Raw genomic sequence first — 23919 nt, 5'->3', positions numbered from 1 at the left:
TGAGATAAAATTACAAATTAGGCAACCTAGACAAATTATGCCACTAATAATGAAAAAATACTATATAAATATAGAATGAGTGTTGTGACGCCATAAATAAATGAATGGGAAACACTGGAGTGGGGTGCAGATTCCAGAGACTGTTTCTTAGCTCTGATTGTGAGTTAGTTAAAATCGTCTTAATATCAATATTGCCGCGAGATATTGTCCAGTGCTGGAAGACCACTTTGAGGAGCTCCTAAACCCGACCAGCACGTCTTCTGTGGAGTTACATTTTATAACCCTGACTCGGGGATAGCCAGTCAAAAAGCTGGCTCTTGACTGACAAGCATCTATAGTGTCACATGGACGTCGCGGACAGTACCTGTGGAGTGGCAGACCCAGGTCCCATTCCCATTCCCCCAGTCCCATTTTCAAAAAGGGGAACCGGAGGGTGTGCTTCAATTATCTGGGTATCACACTGCTAAGTCTATTCTAGGGTGCTGGAAAGGAGGTGCCACCCGATTGTTGAACCACATACCTGGCCGTGGAACAAGGGTCCAGCTCTTTAGCCTTGCAGGGTTGTTGGGGGTGTCAGAGAGTTGGCAGCCTTAGCTCAGCTCTGATATTCGGTGGGAGTTCGGAGTAGAGCCACTGTTCCTTTGCATCAAAAGGAGCCAGACGAGGTTGTTCAGGCATCTGATCTGAAGAATGCCTCCTGGGTGCCTTCCTTTGAAGGTCTTTCGGACATGCCCGAACTGGGAAGATACCCGAGGGTCGACCCAGAACTTGCTGGAGGTATTAAATGGGAGTGCTTTGGGATCTCCCAGGAGATACTGGAAAGTGTTTCGGGCGAGAGAGATGTCTTGAATACCCTGCTTATCTTGCTGCCACCTTGACCCGACCCTGGATAAGCGGAAGATGATGGATGGATGAACTCTGACTGTTTATTTGGCTTTCTTTTGACGTGTAAAGGTGCTATACCTTTTAACACTCAAGACTCGTAGGAGAAAACTTGTATTTGGGTAGAGCCTTCAAAATGGGTTGTACACTAAATGATACATGCTGGGGGAACTTTTCTAAGCAGAGACTTAGCTTTATAAATTTAGTATACCATATCAGCAGCTTTCTGTTACGGTGTGGTGAAGAATTTAATATGACATCTGGGAGACTGATTAAGGTCACCAAAAGAACACAGGCCAGACTAAACCCAACCAGACTCAATATCACTCTAGCAGACAGTATTACGATGTGACACTGCATACACAGTGATCACATGGGGAAATCATTTTAGGATTGTTAGACCCCAACAACAGTCCAGGGAAAGGAAAGGTTGAATCCTGCTGTGAGTGATGGTCACGTGACAGCTCTGCGGCAGCTGTGTAGCAAGGGAGTTGAGATATTTGATTGAAATCACCTAAAAAGCCTTGTTAGTTCTTTTAACTTAAGCCTCATTTAACAGAATGGATTGTTCCTTCAAAGATCCTTTCACTAGTCTCAGAATTGAACCCACAACAGTAGTTTTCCAAGCGTCATTGCTCTGGTCAATTCAGCCATAAAAGACAACTGGGACTTGTCTGAGTGCTCAGGTTATAGAAAGGTCAAGTGGGTAAAAAAAATATCAATAACAAAAATTGACCCCACCTTCCCGGTTTACCTGGCTTATACTGACAGTGTGGCTCTGCTTGAGTGAAGTCTCAAAAGGACAACTGGGGGCTTTGATGGAGTCCATTCAGCAGACACTCAGAACAAACTGCCCATATGTCCATATGTATTACTTTAACAGACAGTATCTCTCTAACAGACTCACACCATGGAAATCTTGTTTTCCCATGTTGCTCTTATTCATGCTACAGAAGCAAATCCATCATGATGACCCTTGTTTTTCATTCAGATAATTTTATTTGGCTGTAAATAATGTCTCGCATTTTAACTTTTGCAGAACTGGGTTGCTTCAGTTATTAATTAGCGTAGTGACTTGCACATGTCAGTATTTATTAATTTATTTTAGGTGTTTCATTTTAATAAAACAAAACAAATGATCTATGATAGAATTATTTAAAAAAACACATTTTATACACTTGTACAAAATATTTGTCAATTATTTTAGCTTGTGAGCTTTAAAGAACATTTAAATTTAGAACAGAGCATCACTACTCTCTGCATTGCTTTGGAATAAGAGGATGTTTTTCTCTTTGTCAGCAGAGAGTTAGTGACACAGTTGGAAATATCCTACTAAGCTCCGCTAATAACATTCTCAAATGGAACGGGCCCTCCTCTGGGTGCAATGAAAGATGGGTAATGTGCTGTTTTTGGCTTACGTTTCAGCCGATACATGCTGAGAGACAGATGCAGGCAAGTGTACGTATAGGCTTCTGAGATTCTCCGAGGTAAACACGTGAATGCAGACGCCAGCAGCACAGAAATTCACACATAGCAGTGAAGGCCATATTATTCAGTGGCTTACCTTTTCAACAAGATAATTGATGTATGAGTATATGTATATATTTATACGCGTGTTGGGAAGAAATAATGGTTGTGTCTGCATCATCCTATAATGTTTATTTCTTGTTCTACACTAAATTATAAATCCTCTAAACTAAATTAAATAAAAATTCTACATTATTTTCAGAAGTATCCTGCTGCCTATGTTGTAATCTATTAAATTGTTTGTTTTTTTCAAACAACTTCTTCACACAGGGTATAAATATTTCACACAAGACATCTTTTGGAGGTTAGGTGGAGGTATGGTGATAGAGGATGCCTCTGACAAGGCTTAAAGTACCAATAGAAATCAGAAAGGCAAAAGATGATAAAAATCCTGCCTTATTTTACTTTTTCTCTTTCTCTTTCAATCTGTTCTTCTTTCTGTTTAATATGTATTTTCCTCTGACTTTGTCTGTCCCTTCATCCTTCACTTTCTTTCTTTCTGTTATAACAGTGATTTTACCCATAACCAGATCTGATTACACTCAGCCCCCTCTTGCGATAACCTTTTACTTCAAATCGACCCAACCTCCTGACCTACCCCGCTTTCGGCTCCTATTTGGATCTACTGTTGTGATTAAAATGCTTCCTGGCAGCTAGAGCTTGCTGAGCAAAGTGTCTTTGCTACCATACCATGCAATAGCAATTCAGCATTTCTCTGCTGAATTTCCATCTCCCCTTCCCACTCATTTTCCTATTTCCCCTTTCCCATTGTCTCCTCCTCTTTTAGCTTTTTTTCTGGCTTTGCTCATCTTGTGCTTATTGTTTCGTTCTGTCACTCCGTTTCTCTTTTCTGCCTCTATTTTTCTCATTCTCTAGCATCTCCAGGCTGTTTTAATAACTGAAGAATTAACACTTCAAGGCATTAACTAAATACGCAGTTTGTAGCTGGATAATGGCAATCAGTGTTGTGCCGTAAAGGTGTCAAACACACAATCAGAGATATTAAATCTCTGAGTAATTTGTTGGTCTTTTGGAGCAGGGCACTTCAGCTGAGTTATGGTGGCAGGCAGTTTAATTCAAGTTTATAAAGCAGGTGAGATGAACACACATACACACACACACACCCCACCACACATACACACAAACACAAATTCTCACACTCACTTGCACAGCATGCACAGCATTGCAGGCACATACACAGGGGTAAGCTCTGTCAGTATTGCTCTTTGGCCCTGCAGCTATCGGGTCAAGTGTTTCTCCTTGAACGGATTAGCAATATGTCAAGGTCACACATACACATACACACATACATGCACACGCAAACACCCAGACACGCACGCATTTCAGATGATGGCAATTTGTTCTGCCACCTTCCACTGAGACATGTGTGTGCATAGCAATCAGGAGTCCAGACACTCAGGGACACAGAAACCCAGGCAGCGCCTTGTGTCAACTGGAAAATGTCTGTTAGTGAATTTCATCTGTTTTGTTTATGATGCAAATGTTTCAGCTGCATGTATTTAGGTTTTCCTTCAATCATGGATGAATTAGATGAAGGAAAACAAGGCTCAATAGGGATTTCTTGTGTTAGATTCTAAGCACTGATTATAACCATTCTGCGTTCATTTAGGATCAAACCTGTCTGTAGTTTACAACAATATAGGCAGTCATTTGTAACCCAGCAATTGGAAACAACTGCAGTGTGTTAGCCAAATATTCTAATAGGAAGCGTTGCTCAGCAGCACAGAAACCAAATTGCCCCAACAACAAAAGTCTCATTTTACCTTTTTCTGCATGAAAATGGAATGCTTAAACGTTTCATTATGCATATTCAAAACTGATGTGAACCAAAAGAGCTACGCTGTTAGCCCTCTACACTCGCCTGGAAAACCTTCAGTGTTTTTCTCTGGATGACATCATCAAGAGAGTCTTGTTTTCTGGCTTTGAGGGAAACTTCATTATGGCCATTTATATAGTGAGAACCCATAGTGTGTGTGTGTGTGTGTGTGTGTGTGTGTGGTTATGATGTCTCACCACTGCTGTAAGCCAATGAGCTTTTTCCCAGATGCCATGGACTGCTTCAGCATACTCTTAAGTGTTAAAGTGGTAAGCCACAGTTTTGATTTAGTCAAGTGTAGTCCAAGTGTAGGGTCAGTAAAAGTTAGTAGATGTGTGTTTTTTCTGGAGCACAATTATCTTTTTATATCAAAGCAACAAAGACATTTTGTCAATTAGCATTAAAACAGGCTCCTACAAATAATAGTCAAAAGAGAAGTGAGGCACATGATGGCAGTACTTCTTTTTTTTTTTGATTGAAATATTTCCATGGTAAATTTTTAGTTTATATTTTGAAAGCTATAATTTGTTTACCCTGAGGATCTAAAGTGAACACTTTCATTTAGTTTCATTCGAAAACATTCCCCTTCTTGTTATCTGCAGTACCTAGAAGTAGTTGACAGGTCCTTTAGCCGTTGTTTGTCTTAATGAGTCATTTTACAAACCAGGATCCAGAGGAATCGTTTTGCTTCACAGTGCCAGTGCTATGTCAGCAAATAGTTGTTTACTTGTTCAAAAACTTGACGGTGGATGGAAAGACCTTGTCTGATGTCTCGGACTGATGACAGGTTGTGAAGTGTTGAAATGACAGGGTAGAGAGTTCAGTGAAAGAACTGGTTTGAGTGGAAAGAGACTCTCTAAAGTCACTTAGAGAAAATGACTCCCTATATAATCACACTGAAAACGATTGTGACACTCAAGGTCACCATCTACCTTTCTTTCTTCAATTTTTGATGTTTTGGAGCTTTTTGGGCATTTGAAGACATACATATGAGTCCTCGAAGACTGAAGAGGTTCCCAGTATTTTTGTGATTTTGCATAAACAAGTTATACCATGAAAGCTATTTTAAAACTTGTTGGATGAACATAAAATTGATTATTATCAAGCTAAATATCATATGAAGCACTATACTAATAAAGTTACTTCAGAAACTTTTGACAAAATAGCAGCAATTAATGACTTTCCTATTAATATATACAAACGGAAAGCAACACAACTCCACTGAATTATTGTAATATGATTGGCTGCTGCAGCTGGAACAGTTTCATGGTTTATAACTTCAGATTTTCATCATTTAATACGTATGTGTTTTAATTACAAATCCATTTATATTTTTCTTGCCCTCTTGTGTGCTTTATCACTTACATCATTTAGTTTTTTTTCCCCCAGCTAAAGGTCTGATTGTTTCCACTGGATGCCAATGTCTAGGGAATTGGATGTCCAGACGATCCTCTCTGAGAATAAAGGAGTACTTTGCTTGCTATTTTCTTCCCAAGCATCTCACTTTGCTCTTTATTGCTTGAGCAGCTCCACCAGGGGAAAACCGTTATGATTTGGCATGGGTAGCATGCAGGCGGAGACACCCATTTTAGATAATTGCTCTGAAATGTGCTTATGTAGAAGTGCCTGAGGCAACAAACTAACCACAAACATAATAACAGTTTTAGTTGAGCTGTGGAAGAAGTTTTAGACGGAGAGGGAAGGAGGTGGAGAAAGACACAGAGGAAGGGAAGACAGGCAAGCTGAGAGAGACAGGGAAAGATGAGTTTATGCAAGAAAAGGTTGAATAGATGCTTACACTGCTTTATTGTGTGTGCGTGTATGTATAAGGGAGTTCACACTGAAGAACCCTTTACAAGGTTGCCCTCTGTACTTTTCAACCCTGGTCTACTTCTAAGTTGTTCTGTGAATTTATCTTGTGTTATATTTATGAAGCTGGATAGCGTTATCTGCAGTTTGGGAGTAAAGTGGGGTCAGTGAATTGAAAGGACACAGCTGTCCCTCCTCTCCTGTGCACATATTTCCCTCGGGCACATATTTGCACACATGCACAAAAACACACACCTTCCACTGAAGTGAATTCATGGTCCCCTGGTGTCGTGAACACAATGTCACATTCCCTGTTTCTCTATAAAACACAAACACTCTCAAACACACATGTGCTATTGCAACCAGATTGGCAAATTTTTGTCTGTCATAGCCTGCTAGCTTAGCACCATGTCTGAATATGTGCGAGTGTATGTGTGTGTCTGTGTGTGTTGTCTGTTCATCCCCCGAGCAGTTTGCTTTAATCTCCTTTAATTTCATTCTCAATCTTTATGGAAATCAACTCTCGCAACCAACTCCTCATTTCACCACCTCCCTTACTAATTAAGACCAGGAAATTGTTCCTGGAATTGGCTGGCATGAGAGGAGTGCGTCTCATCCCTCAATCGCCTCCTCATTCTCCCCATGTGTCTGCAGTTGTTTTTTGCACATTTGTGGTTACGTGTGCAGGTCTGTTTTTCTGTCCCACTGTGAGTATCCTACCATTGTGTTTGTGTTTGTAGTTGTTCTGCCTCCATGTATGTGTTGTGCCTGCGTGTTTGTCTCCAGCCCCTGTGTGTATTTTCCTCACTGTGACAGTATCTCTCTGTCTCTATCATTCTGTCTTTGTCTCTGTCCACGTACGTGTGTCTCTGTGTGTTGTGGGGGTAGCCATGTGGTGGATTTAGGGCTAAAGCTTTGGGTGATTACTCCCATAATGAACCATCATGCTCTGTTCAGGCTGTCGTCCCCCACAGGGATTGACTGTATTATGAAGTTATCATTCAGCCTCAGCAATGCTCTTTGTCCTCACATAACCCTCTTAACCAATATAGCACAGAAACTGACCGCGATTAGATTCATATCGCATGAAATTAAACCTCATCATTTAGGTGGGAAGATGTTTTGGATAATTTTTGAATCTTAAAAGCTTTGTCAGTGGTGAATCTCTAGAGAGCAGACAGCATGATCACCTCTAATGCCCTGTTCACACATACAAACATGGCAGGCTGTCTCTCATGAGTCTTGAGCACATCTCCTGCTGGTATTTAACGTGCTTACAGAGTAGCTCCTAACTTTACAATATTTACCGTGCAATACATGTTATTGAAGCTGTATAGTCCCACAGTAACACATACGCTGGAAAGAATGAGATTGGGGACCCATATTTGCCCTTAACTCAGTCCTGGTCCAAGCGAAATTGGCATCAGTTATTCAGAAATTTACTTTTTAAAGGTGAGTTTGGATGCATCACAATGGTGTATATAAAAAAAAGAGCTGGGAAAGGGGTAATATTCTATTATTATTATATTCTATAATATTAAAAACATAGATTTACAAGAAAAAAACTGGATACTCTCTGAGATTAAAGTAAAGTAGTATATTGACTTTGTGTCAATCAGGTTTACACAATTAAAATTTTCAGAACAGGTTAACATCTGCATACCCTACTTTTAATAGAGTAGGATGCAGAACCTTTAATAACACAAGCACATGTGAAAAATAGCATTTTCAATGGTGTTTTTTTCTTGTAAATTTACCACTTTAATCTTTTCCGTGTTTTGTCCCAGAATATTACCCCCCTCCCCCAGATCCATAAAAAAGTTAAAAGTACAGTAGTTATTTGTCTTCACATTTTCAGAACAGTTTTTACTCCATGCCTCAATTGTTTGACATTGTTAGCATATAATAAATATTTTTGTTTTGTGCCTGCACAAGTACAGCCCCCTAATTCTGGATTTTAGTATGTATAAACTTTCCACCATTTTGCCATCAAAATATACCGCACACTCAATATATGCCAGATGATTTATATAGTTTGCATTCAGTGTAAACAGGCAACATTTCACTTATAATAAACTGTGTCTGTACAGGCGTAGATACACATTATTACACTTGTTTGTGTAAATGATGCTTTTTCCATTCAAAGTCATCAGTGTCATATCTATCACCTGTGAGATTTATTAAGTAAAGCATTGATTGTGCAGCCTGACAAACTTTTGCACTAGTCATTAAACAACCATAAACACATGTACCTTAAAACAGGCATTTCTTCCTCAGTGGTTACTGTGCAAAACTTTGTGCTAAACTGGAGGTTTCCCCTCTTGAGATACATCTTTTACACAATATGATTTCAATTTATGTTGGTCAAAGCAAAAAAATCAACTGAGTGTGTAAGCTCACAATAATATCGCTTAGAAAATTGTCTATTTACAATGGCATACCATTCTCTTCTCCAGTATTTGAGCCTGTCTGTGTGAATGGGGGAGAGAGTGGTTCATGTTTACAAATTCAAAATGATAAAACCAGCATGTGTGAAGTATTTTGTACAGGCTGGATTCTAAGTTCTTACACTTTTCGAAGCTTGACATTATCTCTCCCTTGTATTTGTGTGTAAGAATGGGATCTTGATACAGCAGATGTAATCAAAGTCAATTGTTGGCTGGACTGTGTAATTTATTACTGGTTGGTTTTGAGAGAGATACATGCAGATGATACAAGATGGACTCACTGACATTAGCTCCTTTTGAATGGTTTGATGTAGAGAGCATGCTGAACATGTAAAATACTTTGATAGGTAAAGACCAAGCAGGTGTTTTTGGTATTAAGAAAGAGTAGTCCTGCTGTGTGCTGCCAACTTCTCCCTCCCTCTCATCTTTCAACCTTCCACCTGCCGTCCCAACTTCTACCTACCCCACCACCAATGCCATTTTTCCTCTCCTTCTCTTTCACTCTGCCTCTTTCTGTGTATGTTAGCCACTGTAAGGTCACTGTCCTGATGAGACAATGACTCTGAGTCAACCGGTTCAGTATTAAAAAAATGTCCTATCTAGTGTGTGTGTGTGTGTGTGTGTATGTGTGTGTCTGTCTGTGTGTACTACAGCTGACGGATAAGGTGATTAAAAGTGCACCTAGGAACCAGGAGAGTAGAAGGACAGAAGTATAAAACAAACACACACACTGTGCCCTCCCATTAGAGTCTTCTGTATGTTTTTAAAAACTAAAGGACAGAGGAGAGAGGATTTGTCTTCCATAGCTGTAACCATCCTTTACAAACTAACAAAGTGAATCCCAAACTCTTCAAAGTGAAAAAAGTTTGAATATTTCAGAGATTGTATCAGTTAAATACTGTCATACCAACAGACCTCTGGATATCAATTATACGCACATCACGTATCTTCAGATAGGTGGCCAATGTAATTAATCATCCATTCTTGCTGACATTCATTAAATTTGTGACATGTGACACTTAATCGGCCAGTTAGAAGTCTTGCTCTTCCATGCGTGCAGAAACTCAAACACGTTCATGCGCCTTTGTACTCCAAAGGATATTTGTACACGTGCAGACAGAAGTATGTACATAGAATTTAATACCCCAAATGAGTGTTGTTTTTTTTCACTATGTGACACATGGATAACTGTGTGTATAAGTACAGTCCTTGCAGATACACACCAAAGTGAATGGATAAAAAGAGCAGTTTTTCAGATCCTTTTATCCAGATCATATTGAGTATATGTACTCATGATTCTTAGAGACATCATATCATACACTTTTGAGTTACACCCAGAAGCTTGGATGAGAAAAACCTGTTTTCCTTTCCTCCCCACTTAGAAATCCATCACACCACCTGATCTGCACCATAAATAAAGTCACCTGCTAAGTCCCGCAACACTGCCACTTGTCTCAGGTTACAGTTTGTTTTATGGCTCTTTTCTATGGCAGGCTAATTATTTGAACATGTGTTAAAGCTCAGCTACCTATGTAGGGATACATGCACGCAGCATACTGTGTGGCAGAAAACTAGGGAGTTGAACAGGAAAGCAGTGAATTATGTTTTTTACTCTGTCCAATAGGTGGAATGAATCAAACTGGGGACGGACAATTTTAGGAGTGAAAGACAGAATGGTATGGAGCATTAAAGTGTCAGTGTATACCTAGACGGAGGGAGACATTTCTAAAATATTGTGAATGAAACTTACTCAGATAGAGTTGCAGACTCAACATAAACTGCTTTTAATTGCACCTTTTGAACTGTATTAGTTAAATATGTAGAGAAGTGTGGCAGTGAGAGAAACATATATTAAGCATATAACCATCCACTCGCCCATCCACCTACAAGGGTTTTAGGGTTTTTATCCCTCTCCTTTAATACATTCTCTTTATCCCCCTTTCTTTTGTCTTCCCATTTTCTGTTCCTCCTATTTAAATGTCTGGCTAATTGTCTAAAAGTCTGCTACTGTGAACATTTTTCTCCTCAAAATGAAAACAGCTGAGCCCCCTCTGAAATCTTCTGTGAAAGAAATGGCAGTGCATTCCATGCTGCTTTGTAATGCTGTCATTTATCACAGCATGTGGACCATTAGTGTGAATCATTTATTGTCTTTGGCCTGCTTGAGATTCCTGAACTGTGGCAAGTCTGTATGGAATAAAAGCATGGTTTAAATATTGTGCATCGTGATTGAAGGGCAAGCATGTAACAAAGCAGCCTGTGTTTAGTGTGTCTGAAAAGCAGCTAAAGCGCTTAAAAGCATGATCAGCTATGTGTGTGTGTGTGTGTGTGTGTGTAAAACTGTTGTAACCACATTGGTAAAATGTGAACAGTGTGTTTGCGTGTGTGTGCTTGTGTACATCCGTGTGAGCATTAGCTGACTCTAAGAATACACAGCTAAGTGTTTTTCCTTGTTGTGTATATTTCTAAAGTGACAGGAGAGTGGGAAAAGTCAACATACGCATGGCTGACTTTAACCACCAACTCCATAATTACTGTGTCAGTGTTGCCGCGGAAATGAGGTAATGAGCCTGGTCTCCAATGACATGGCACCATCTCCTGAAATCATCTGACGGCCTCCCACACATCTGCGCTTTCCATTGAGACGTTTTGTCTTTTGATATTATTATTGTTGTTGCTTTTGTGTGTCGTGTTTCCAGCGTTTTCCTAGTTAGTGATTAGAGCTGAACGATTAATCGTTTTCAAAATCGAAATTGTGACTTGAAAGAACGCGATTAGCTAATCGTGAAGATGGAGATTAAATGTAGGTTAATTATACAGCGCATCTGACCCATTTTAAACAGTCATGCAGACAGATCTGCTCGCCAATCACAAGCACCATACACCTCCTGTTACGGTCCTACTCACCAGTCAGAGCGGGCGCAGGGCGTGTACATTTTATAACAACAAACTAAACTAGAGGAAAACATTTGGGATTATGGCGCCAGCCGAACAGACACAGGCAGCGGCTGTGCTGCGATTTTGTCCGGCGTCAACTCATACTGAAGTGTTCCAGCAGTAGAGCGTTTAGCCAACACGTTGTTAATATGTTGTTAATTTGTCATTTTGTGTGCTTCAACTACGGATAACAGCTCTCTCTGAGCCTGTTCTATTCCACTCTGTGTGGGCTACAGATTGTACATGGAGCATTTAAGAATAAGAGCATTTTGCCCATCTGATTTTGCTGACTTATTCAGATTTTGCTTATTTGTTCAGTTGTCCTTGATTGTTGTGCTTCTATGGTTAAGTTGGCTATGTAGTTCAATTGTGTCTTTTTTTGTTCTGTTTATTGTTGATGTACGATCGGGAGTCTCCAAAAGGGTGTTTTATTTTGAAAATCGACCAGATTCTCTATGCCGTTCTATGTTCAGTCAAAAATAGACTGGCAGTGAATACTGAACTTTAGCAAAACTTCAATAAAAAAAATCGCAAATCGAATCATAATTGCAATATCTGGCAGAAAAGTCGCACTTATATTTTTTCCCCAAATCGTTCAGCCCTTTTAGTGATTAAATAACTTACCAGTATGAACACATATTGTTCACCCGTTTAAATTCAAGGGCTCGACTGCAGTTGACAAATCGGTGCTCACTACTCTAACCACAGCGCGTGACATGAGCTTTTTCACTTGCTAACTAAACTGTTAGTTTCCCTGCCACATCATAACTGTTTCACATATAAAATCTATACTGTCTGTTAGCCAGTATCATAATGATTTAATTTAAATTTTGTCTTATGTTTTCTGGTTAACTTAATACCTTGTCCCAAAGTAGTCATTAAGTTTCCTTTGTCTCTCTCCTCAGATCTGAAGAAGTCATTTGAACAGGAACCCCTGGGAAAGGAAGTGTCTCTGGAGCAGGAAGTGCTGTTACAGTGTCGCCCTCCTGAGGGCATACCAGCTGCTGAGGTATGTGCAGCGTTATTGTTAACCTCTGCCTGAGGTGAATATAAAGTAAGATGTGAGCTTGAGAGGACTTCTAGAACAGAACGAGAGAGTGACTGAAGAGACGGGATGACAGAGGATGTAAACAGATGTAAAAATAGAAATCATCAAGTGGAAATAACTTGAAAGTGCCACAGAAAAGTCACTTATTACAGATGTGACACTTTTGGAATTGCCTGGAACTGTGAATGACAGACAGCAGAACACAGTGGTTTGATGGGTACATGCGCTCTTTCAGTTTGCAGTCAGAGTTTGAAGGATGTGCTGAACAAAAATTAATCCTGACCCTTTTGACAAATATTGTTAAATAGCCTGTATTACTAGTGTACTAAAACTGATAACACTTAATATCTCAAAACTAAAATATGTGTTCAACAGGGATCATCCTAAATTTTCATTTAGTAACTATGTAACCGAGACAAACAATGAATTGCACCTAATCACAGTAGCAAAATAAAATTATATATTTTTAATATGAGCATGGACAATGTTTAATAAATAAATAAATTAGCAAAAAAGGATTTGTCTTGTTTACAGAAATAAAAAGCATTTTTTTTTTCATATTGCACAACAACATTCGTCTTGAATTGTCACATGGGGAAATCAGGCGAACAGCCTGAATCGTGTTTTGAGTGACAGTTGCTTGAAAGCTCTGCTGCAACGAGGTAACACTGATCCAAAGATCCAAAGTTTAAAGTTAGACTTAAATGTCCCCGGAGAGCCAATTTGAGTTGCAGCACAAGTTATATGAAGAAATCTCTGTGACTGCAGAGGCTCAGCCTATATTTCTGTGTTATTTTACATTTTCATTGCTCACTCCCTTACTGTACCTGGGCTTGGCAGAAAATGATGAAGATAATTAATGAAAGTGGATTGCCTGCTTTCGACTGAAAAACACTGCCACTGCATATTCCTTTTTCATTAACACAGATGTACATATTCCTGAATTGAAGTGAATACACTTGCAGTGAAAGGGGAAAAGAAATCGAGCACAATTTAAATTTGCACTAAGTAAAATCACAACATCATTTTTGTTGCCCATTTAAGCAGTTACTTACTACTTCGCCCAAGAACACTTTGATAATCAAGGCCCACTTTATGACGTCAGAGGTTCCCAGCCATGCTAGTAGTTTAAACGGGTGTGGAATTTAAGTGAATACAAGTGTGGTAAACAGATACATACTCACACTATCACAACATTACTCTCCTCAATGTAAGATAATATTGTATACCTCCAGTACATTGTCAGCACATTGACAATTTATTCACTCATCAAACGAGTTGCGCAGTAAACATCCACTTTGGAAGTGCCACATGTCACTTCCACTCCCGGAGGGCTTTAACTACAGAGAAGAACGTCATTCACAATTCAGATTATTCTTTACTTTCCTAGTTTCATCTGGCTGCGTTCCCACTGAATGGATAAAAAGACATAATTTCATTAAGTCGGTCACAGGGGAAGAGCAACGCAGCACTTGGAGAGGGCTGTGCTACCGGATAAGGAGTCTCTGAATCAGGTTTCGCTCCTTAGGGTTTGATAGTCGTTTTCAATTGCACCTAAGTACACAGCTCCCCTGAGGGAGAGGGGTGGGGGCTGAAAGAGAGAGGGCGAGGGGAGCCACTCAGACAGACCAGCATACAAAGTGAGTGAGAGAGAGAAAGACGGTGAGATGAGAAAGGGGGAGGAGTGGTGGGGAATAACAGAATGACCCTTTTCCTGTCCTTTCACTTCACATCTTAAATTCCTCTGAGGGAAATCAAGAAAATAAATTGGTCATATTGTGACATCAATTTCACATTAGGAGCCACTAAGACTTTCACAAACAAACACAGAGGGTATTTTTCACTCACTTTTTCTCTTTTTCTGCCACACACCCACGTTCCCACTAACACCTCACGCTCCCTCATCTTGGAGACAAATCTCCCCACTAATGAGTCATTACTACTGCTGCCTCTTTATTTTTGAGACCAGTTTGAACACAGCACATACTTACAAACCACACACACATTCATGGACACAACGACACTCAGCTATTTTTTTTCAGTGTGTTGAATTTGCTACTTTTTCCCATTCCTTTCTCCTGTCATAATGGGATCTCAGGGCAAATGGATTGGTCTGTCTCCCCTGTCTGCTGAAGCTGATTAGAGGGATTTAGGTTTAAAACCAGCTGATGACCTCAGGTTGTAGCCCTAACTTTCTGTTTTATCTCTTCTGACTTTCTATTTCTCTTTGTTCTTATCATGCCCAGTCTCTTTTCCATTCACATTTTCTATTTCTTCTACAGCTCAGACCTCCACACACACACACACACACACACACACACACACACACACACACACACACACACACACTCGACCATGTTTTTTTTTCTTCTTCTTTTTGATTGACAGCTGCCGTTGTTGGTGTCATGTGACCTCTCTCAAAATGTTCTAATATTAGTCGCTGCGGTTGCCGTGTCGACCAGTTGACGACTGTTGTAAAGTTGTCAATGTGATAGGGTCGGTGCCCTGTTATGTGATATCCGCATCGTTATGCCCAGCTGGCATCACGTGGCTGTCAACATGCCCCACCAAAGCCTTGACTCCCTAAACACTCACACCTACACACAAAATGCACATTCATATTCACTCAGTCAGCATCTGTATACATACACATACCGACATATGCACACAGATACATACATGTACCCAGATATATGTGCATATACAGCTTTAAAAAAATGTGCACACACACACACACCTACACACACATACACTAATGCATGACAAGAGTTACACTAAGGGACAGATTAGCCAGGGATCATTTTAACTGCTGCACAACTGTTAGCCTTGAGAGGTCAGGGTCAAACCAATCTGAGATTGGAAAGAAAATGTCTGCACACCCAACCAATGCACCATTATTTCCTTTTCACTTTCTCTTACAGGACTGCTCTTGTCATCAGTCAGTCTCTTCTCTCTATTTTTTTCTCTCTTTCAGTCTAAAGCTCCTGAGAGACACAATTTGAAGCATTGTGAAATCCTTGAGAAACATCTAAATCTCTTTAGACTGTGATAGAAAGCCTTTAAAGGCTGATGGAAAGCTATTGGATTCAGCAGGGAGGGTTCAGCAGTTCAACGGGAAAGGCTTTATGGACACAGATGGTGAATTGAGAGAACTCTCAACAAGTTCAGCACAATGTTCACTTTCAATGAACAATGCCCCCACTTTGATTTAATTTTATTCTGGTTTGGTTATTTTTTTGTAAACTTTTTATTTTATTTATTTACTTTTTTTAGGCCAAGGTCATCCAATGTAGTCAAGATAATGGATTTGCCCATTAAAGTTTCTTAAAAAACTCCAAGCAGCAATGTGAAATTTAGACCTGAGCCGCAGTCTACTTGTATATTTCTTCTACAAATATTGTGAGGTTCATTAGGACATAAAGGCCACAGAATGAGGCAGCAGTCTGGCTGCAAGAATGCATTTCTATATTGAAACCCAAAGAGTACTGTAGGAGTGACCCCACAGGCCAGGCAAAGCCAGTAGACGGCACATAGCAGGTGGGGTTATGGATTAGTGCGTGTGTGTGTGTGTGTGTGTGTGTGTGTGTGTGTGTGTGTGTGTGTGTGAGAATATTTGTGTATGTGCCTGTCTGCGTTTGTCTCTGTGTTTGACTGATTACCCCAGCTGCAGTGAAATAAACACATCAGTGTGTGGTGACAGGCCCTCCACGTGTCTGTCCCTAACACACACACACACACAGTCAGACAGTAACTGGATATGTGTCTGGATCCTGGTCAAGTTCCTGTCACATTCTTAACCACTCAATCCACAACCTAAATTAGCGCAAGTTATTCACTCGGATAATGGCTTACGGTCAACCTACAGGCTACATAATCTGTCTGAATGTAATCTTTCATATCAGAAAATGAATTAGAAATAAATTCAGAGACCTACAGTTTTTATTGAGAAATGTTATATAATATTTCATTCACTTAAAGATATGGATTTGGAATATTTTGTTGTATATTATGGATGGAGGAGAGCCGACATGATTTAGGCGGAATAGATTAAGGGTCCAGATGGAGGGATGAGAGATGCAAGGGTGAAGGGACGGAGCGGGGAGGAAGCAGAGTGAGGTGTTGAGGGAAGAGTGAGGGGGTCAAGGGGATGAGGGAGATAAGTGAAGGATGAAGGGATAAGGGTCAAGGGATGGGGATGAAGGGCGAGGGATGAAGAGGTTAGGGTAGAGGGATGGAGGGATGAGGGTCGGGAAGGATGACGATCGAGGGATGCTGGGATAAGGGTTCGAGGGATGGAGGGGTGAGGGTAGAGAGATAAAGACATAAGAGGTGAGGAATGAGGGAATGGAAGGTGAGGGATGAAGGGTTGAGGGGAGGAATCGGGGTTAAGGACGCATGGATGGAAGAGAACGATGGAACGGTGTCAGCTGGCAGCATTGAGACAGGAGGAAACGTCGTGGAGACGTGGAGACGTCTCTTCATGTGCTTCTCTTGGGATAGAGGCCCCGGTGGTTCCTGCGTTCAGAGAAAAGAGGCAGAAGGTGAGAGAAGAGGGGGGAAAAAGAGGAAAATGGGGTTTGGGTGGAAGGGATGTGAAAACTGAGTCAGAGGGGAAAGAGGAAGGATGAGGTGCGCTTAAATACTTCTGTGCGGAAATGAGATGTGTTTGAGGTGTGGTCTTTGTTCCCGAACCTGGTTATAAAACTTCCATTTATATTTACATCACATGAAGTAACAGATCATCGTTATGTGCACCAGGATGGCATAGGGAGATTGTCCTTGAAAGATGGCATTTAAATACAAGCTCCGAGCTCCATATCAGCAAGACAGACATCCAGCTGCCAGCTCCAAGGTTGCTGTTATGTAGTTGATCACGGCCAGCAAGACATTCATGGTGTACAAATGTGTGTTTGTGTGAATCCTGGAGGCACAGCTGCACGTCTTTCTCTCTCTCACACACACACACATTTGGCTTCTAACCTCCCTCGCAGTGACCATCAATGTCATTTTTTGTGAATGACTTTCTGTGTTAACCAGCGTGGAATAAGTCTAGACATGCATTTTTGTAATTACCCGTGTGTGTGTGTGTATGGGCGTGTCTCAGTGTGCGTGAATGACTCTTTGTGATGCAAATCAAAGCAGACATTTCTGTCAGAGGGCATCAGTGGTGTGATGTGGCCAAAATGCTACCGGCTACTGCACTCTCACACTCCTACAGTATACTCCACGCAGACACAGTACGTTTCGGTCCCTGAAGTCACCATTGTTAATGTGTCATATGATGATGTTTACTAACAGAATCTGTCTGGAGGTTATAACATCTGTGCCGGTGGAGAGCTTTAAACGCACAGTGAAGGTGACAGTGTGAATTAAACTGTCTAACAAATAAGACACACTCTCTTTTGGTGTCCAGGGGAAGACGCAGATCTGTTGAATTCCTTTAGTTGTAAACAGCTTTCAGATCTCACTGGAGCTCAATATTACTCTAGGGCCTCAGAAACAAATGTATTAAAACCTACAAGATAAACTAGAAGTTTAAATACATCTAGGATGTGTTTATAGCCAGAACATACTTCTGATTTTTGCATTAAAAGCTTGGTCAATGGATTTAAAGGTGAAAAAATTATTTTATCCAGAAAAGAAATATGTACAACGCTGTTAGACATCATGAATAACATTTTCTGGTATTTATGAATAAATAGAATTGAATGAACCCAAAGAGAGGAGAACAATATATATAGAGAGAAAGTGTTAAATCAAATAAAGCATTGGATATTTTCTGAGCTTTACAAAATGTTGTGACCACTGCACCAGAAGTATTAGTCATTTTCATCCTTGCCATTCTCTAGAGAAGCACGTGTGTTTGTGCACCTGTGTGTGTGTGTGTTTCTGCCCACAAAAACAATTTATGTAATGCCGCTTCCCCAATAGATCCTTACCTTAATCCTCTTTGAGCTAACATAGTAAGCCCCACTCCGGCTCATCTCCCATCACATTTTACCTTGATCCTCAACCTCTGTCAGAAATCATCATCGTAATCCACAGATTAGTCAGCAATCTATTTTTTTTTATTCCAGCTGTCTAGGTGAATTATTTAAATGGTGTTAAGATTATTAAAATTCTGTTGCGATGGTCTATCACTGCAGAGTAATTTACAAATGGGGCAGATGAGGGGGAGCAGCTTTTGTGTTGTTTGGGTCATAAATGTATTGTGGTTGGCTGTTGTTGATGTAGAGTGGGATTATGATCGTTACCAAATGTGTGCATGAATGGACACACACACATAAACACACATACAGGATGATTCTCTTTGACTCCTTCATTCCTTGTACTGTATAGCAGTGCAGTCTTTTATAACCACTCCGTATTTTAGGAGCCTTGAGAAGCTTTTCATCCAGTGATAAGCCTTGTCAGTAAATTCAGGCATTAGTCAGATCCCCCTCCAAAGCCAGCAGACTGTGCAGAACTGCATTGGAAATGTGTATTTTCCATTGCAGAATCTCAGCATCAGACTTCCTCACTGGTTTATTCTGTAGACATCCCCCCGCCCCCCATCTGTCTCTTATGCAGTCATAAAAGTGTTCTATTTGTTACTTGTTTTCTCAGTTCAGTTCCACTCGGTTCTAGTCACTGGTTCTGACATAATGAAATTTATATTGTTTGCAAAATATTATTTTTTCATTTTCCCTGCCTGCATTTCCTTTCCTCTCATGTATGCCAATTTAAGAGTGCATGCATTTGCAGATTATAACAGGAACTTTTTTTAAAACACTAAACCCAAATGTTTATCTTGGCTTTCCCACAAGTAGAAGAGTTCTGCTATTCCAGTCTTCACAGTGACTGTAACTGCAGGCACTTACAGTATGTTCGCCCTTTGTCTAGGCCATTTAAGGAAACTATCAATCAAAACTCAAAGAGGGAAGCCTCTCATTACACTTATTAACTGACGACTGAACCTGCATTATTTTCATCGTGACAGGAAGTATGCAAGCCAGTGATAATGTGTAGTTTTAGTTCTCAGTGGTGTGAGGTTTGAGTCTTTTTTAAACTTGGACTTTGTTCTTTGTGTGAGCGTTATGTAGAGGGTTGAGTCGGGTGCTTGACTCAGAAGTAGGAGGGTAGTAGATAATGAAGGCGTTTTTGAACCCCTCCACGCACACACGCCACCACTACATTAGGAGAACCTTCTCTCCCCTTTCATTATCTATTTAAAGGCTTTCAAAACATCAAAGGATAGTCCGCTTTTGCAATGAACCCTTTTTTAATGTCTTCCTGGTAGTGTCATGGAAACAGTATTAAATATGCTGGTGTTGAAATGCTGACCATTCACTCTGTTTTTTAAATGAATGCTTATTTGTTGACTGTTTTCACGGATTTTCCGTGTCTTCAAGGAAACCTTGCACAGTTTCAGTCCTAGCTGTTCTGTTTACCCGTTTCATCTTCTAGCTCCATTTCTGTTGGTGTCTTTTTTTTCTCACGCTTTGCTGTAGACTCTTGTCTCTCTCTCTCTCTCTCTCTCTCTCTGTTTTAGTCTTTTTTTTTTACCTTTGTCTCTATCTTTCACCATTGCTGTCTCTCAGTCTTCCTCACTTCCTCTGTCTTTGCTGTGGATTGATGATGACATGACAGTGTAGAGTGTACTGCATTGTCAGGCAGCTACCCGTGCTGCCCCCGGCAGTCCTGACAGTGTTGTCATGGATGAATGAACACACTATTTTGACACACTGTGCGACAGTGTCAAATAACAAATCTCTGCTCTGTCAAGTTTTATAAGTTGTTAGACCTTGTAAGTCTTTTAGGACCACTAAAAACTTTGAAAGTTGTACACATGAGCCTGTAACATCTATAAAAGGTTTATCATTACAATGCAATGAACACTTTAGAAATGTATTTATGAAATAATTTAGCACCTAAAATACTTGAGTGAGTCCTACTGCTGGCAAGAGTTGTAAGATAACTGTATATGCTTAACTACTAGAGCAATTGGAACAGTATATTCGTCATTTGGGAGGAAGACTGAAACAGTTTAATAAGCCAGGACTTTGAAGGAATTGCTACCAATTAATTGCTTTTCACTTACATGACTATTCAGTTAAGTAGTCTTCAGTGGGTTACTAAAGGAGGTCATTGTAAATGCAATTAATGTATATAGGTTTTTTTTTTTTTTTTTTTTAATAATTTTGAGCGTGTTGATAACAGAACATTATTAGAGGAGCTGAGAATATGTTTTGTAATGATATGTGGTCTTCTATTGTCGATAGTAATATCCATTAATGTTATGATGCAGTCCTCCATTTAAAACTACATAAAATGTGTTTGGTGGTGTGAAATCAAAATACGACTACATTTTTGCTGAACTGTATTAACCACAATACTGCTTACATCCTGGAATTGTATTGAATCATTAGCTTATCAAACAATCTGCCAAAAAGCTCTTGGCACTATTGATGCTTTGCTGATTTCAGAAGCATAATTCTTTCAAAGGGAGATAGCTGTAGGCTTCTTAAGTGTGACCTTGCAGAGGCAGATGTACAGCACTTAGAGAGAAGATGCTCCTGTCGTTCTTTAGGGAGCCATAAAAAGAGAATATGCTGATCATGATGGCATATGATGTCTTTTTGTCAGTAAAAGCTGTAAAATCCCTGCTCCACTTTGATGCACAGTGAGTCAAAATTGTGTTTTTAAAGATGTGGTATTGACCAATGCAAGGTAATTATTCTGCTGGACAAGGTTTTTTATTTTATTTTTATTGCTGCACACATTCAAGTACTGACAAATTGTTGTCCACATTTGCCATATAATCTTTGCAGGTAAAATGAAATGCTAGCAGGTTAGAAGCCTATAGACTTTTACTCAAACTTACTTTAGAAACTCAATAATTAATTTATTATTCCCACAATATTCACAGATCTCTGTATCCTTACTACATAAAGGACACTGAATCCTGCTTTTACACTGAAATTTGGCATTGGACATAAATTATGTACTGCAGAACTTTCCAGTCCGACTATAATTGAAAATTCTGAATACTAAATTTTCCAGCCGAGGCACTACCTCTCTCTGTTTTGTATAAGTCCAATTTGATGTTTGTTTACCATGCTCATACTTTAAACTGTACATCCTTCAGCAAAATACAACACTAACAAACAGGGAGGTCTCCGATAGTTCAGCTGACCCAGCTAATAAAGCAAAGCTGATTTTGTTATTGGGCGGTTTTAATAACGCTGGAGAGCTGGAGAGTCAATTAAAAAGGATTAGCATGCCCCCAATCAGCTCAGAGGCTCTTCATGCTTTAATGATTATGGAGTGTCATCATCACTCCTACACTGTACAGTGAAGCAGCTTTGACATGCAAACACACACACACAACAAGTGCATAAATGCCTGCACACATACACAACCATGTGTTAATACAGTCTCGAAAGGCAGAGCTTTTATTTTATTATTTTAACGTTCGCAAAAGGCTGCTTTGTATTTTCATTTCATTTTCATTTATTATATGCATTTTGCATCAAAACATATAGGGACAAACATGTTTTAGTGGTAAGAAGAAGTAAGAATGATAAAACTTAGATACATTAATTTATTCTTAAGGAAGAATAATGGAATGGAAGGAACCATGTATATTCAGGTTGTTATCATTCAGACCTTGTTAAAATATTGTGATTTTATCATGAACCCTGTTTGTAATGAGTGATATCACTGGTGAGTGAGTGAGACTGAGGATGATGCAGGTTTTAATTTGTATCATTGAACACGTGTTCTTTTTAAATGCAACTACTGAAATAACTGGACAAGACCTGACCTTGATGGAGAGAGGGATACACTAAATTTCTGCTGATTATGTAAAAAGGACATTTGAGGACAAACCTCTTTGTCCTACTGTGACCAGGGTGAAAAATGAATAGGGGGAACTGAGGTATAAATTATCTTGTCCATGAAAAACAAAAACAAAAAAACAGACACAGAAACCAACCACCCCTGATTGAAATCATGTAAATTTCTTTAGATGTAATTTCTGATTTCTATAACCTGAAGAAATCTGAATTGTTTACTGTAATTATTGTATATACAAAATTCATGTCTGCATGAAAAGTCTTAAAAAGCAAAATAAGCTCAGGTTGCTTAGAATGATGGTGCTACTTGCCAGAAAAGCATTCATTCAAAGATGAATCATACATTACAGGTGTTTTTAGGTCATAACGCTGAAACACTTAAAAGCTCTTTAGCAGTCTGTGTCCTGCGGTTCCCTTTGCACACTCTCCCATGGCTCTCATCCCCACTGTTAACTTTCTTCTTTATTTCTTTCACTCCTTGTCTCTGCTTCTTTGCGTCTCGCTTTCACCTTTCTTTCCCTCCTCCCTTCTCCGTTTTCTGCTGTTGCCATTAGTGGTGTTAAAGCACTTAGTGAACTGGAAGGTTCAGCGAGAAATGCAAAATACATCACTGTCCAGAGAAATAAAGAAAGCAAACAGAGACACGCATACAGACGGCATCAACACTTTTACCGCACCGACTCGTAACCATGCACGGGGCTGTTCTATAATTTAACAAGCTGTCAGTCATTTTAACACTTGCTCACAGTGACCAGGAAAAACAGACAACACACTGCCGTAAAATCTTCCTAAGAGCATTTGCTTTGTCTGCTTAAGTTTATGTGTGAAATTCATTACGTTGGGTGGTAAAAGTATTAGTTTTAAAATTGTCCAAATTGTTTCAGTATTTTGTTGCATAGATATTTTATGTGATGGTCCACTTCTGTTACTTCGATTAATTGGTGGGAATATGAATGAATCCATGAATCTGCTAAAAATTATCCAATACATCAACCATATATTCATGTTTGAACGTTTGACAGTTTTGTGCATATTCTCACAGCTTCCATCAGTGTATATTCTGTAGCTCTCATGAAGTCTGCATGCTGCAAAGTACCTCCAGAACAGATATTACCTTGTGACATTCAGGGCCAGATTAGACAAGAACACAAAGTACAGCATGCTATATTAAAACAGAGGATAGACAGACGAAGTTTAGTCTTTTAATTTCCTAACTTTCAGTTCTTCCATCAGAAGTAGAAAGCGTTTCCCTTTTGAACGTTTCCCCGGTGATACCTGAGGTGTTGATTCTGATTCTAGCTGTTACTAGGTCAGCGTCTGTTTGGGGAAATGTTTCCCTGACGTGTCTGAGCTGTTGAGTGGATTTAGATGTTATTCGTCTTACCTCCTCCTCTAATGATTTGAGCCCAGGGTCTCATTTCAACTTTTTGTCCCCTAACACTCCCCACACTGTCATCTCAGTATTTTTTCCTCTTCCCTTCAGCAACCACTGCTACTATCACAGTCCCCATGCATTTCCTTCCTCAGAGCTCTATGTCTGAGTGGTTTTCTATTTGCTCAGTCTGTTAGTTCATTGTTTCCCCCTGTTCATTTCAA

The 23919-nt window shown here is 39.8% G+C and overlaps 1 protein-coding gene across 2 annotated transcripts in view; it reads left to right on the top strand.

The window, feature by feature from the left end:
• si:ch73-72b7.1 (netrin receptor UNC5C) overlaps positions 1–23919 on the top strand; it is a 206995-nt gene that overhangs the window by 120159 nt on the left and 62917 nt on the right. For both annotated transcript variants that reach the window (XM_038702904.1, XM_038702903.1), the window contains exon 4: positions 12345–12448. In XM_038702904.1, the coding sequence (XP_038558832.1) occupies positions 12345–12448 (104 nt within the window). The remainder of the gene's footprint in view (positions 1–12344; positions 12449–23919) is intronic.

Source organism: Micropterus salmoides, unplaced genomic scaffold (assembly GCF_014851395.1).
Source record: "Micropterus salmoides isolate LMB-PRFRI ecotype aquatic unplaced genomic scaffold, ASM1485139v1 Ms_hic_scaffold_7, whole genome shotgun sequence".
NCBI lineage: Eukaryota > Metazoa > Chordata > Actinopteri > Centrarchiformes > Centrarchidae > Micropterus > Micropterus salmoides.
Note: the sequence above shows the minus strand (reverse complement) of the source record. Positions and strands in the feature narration are given on the sequence as shown.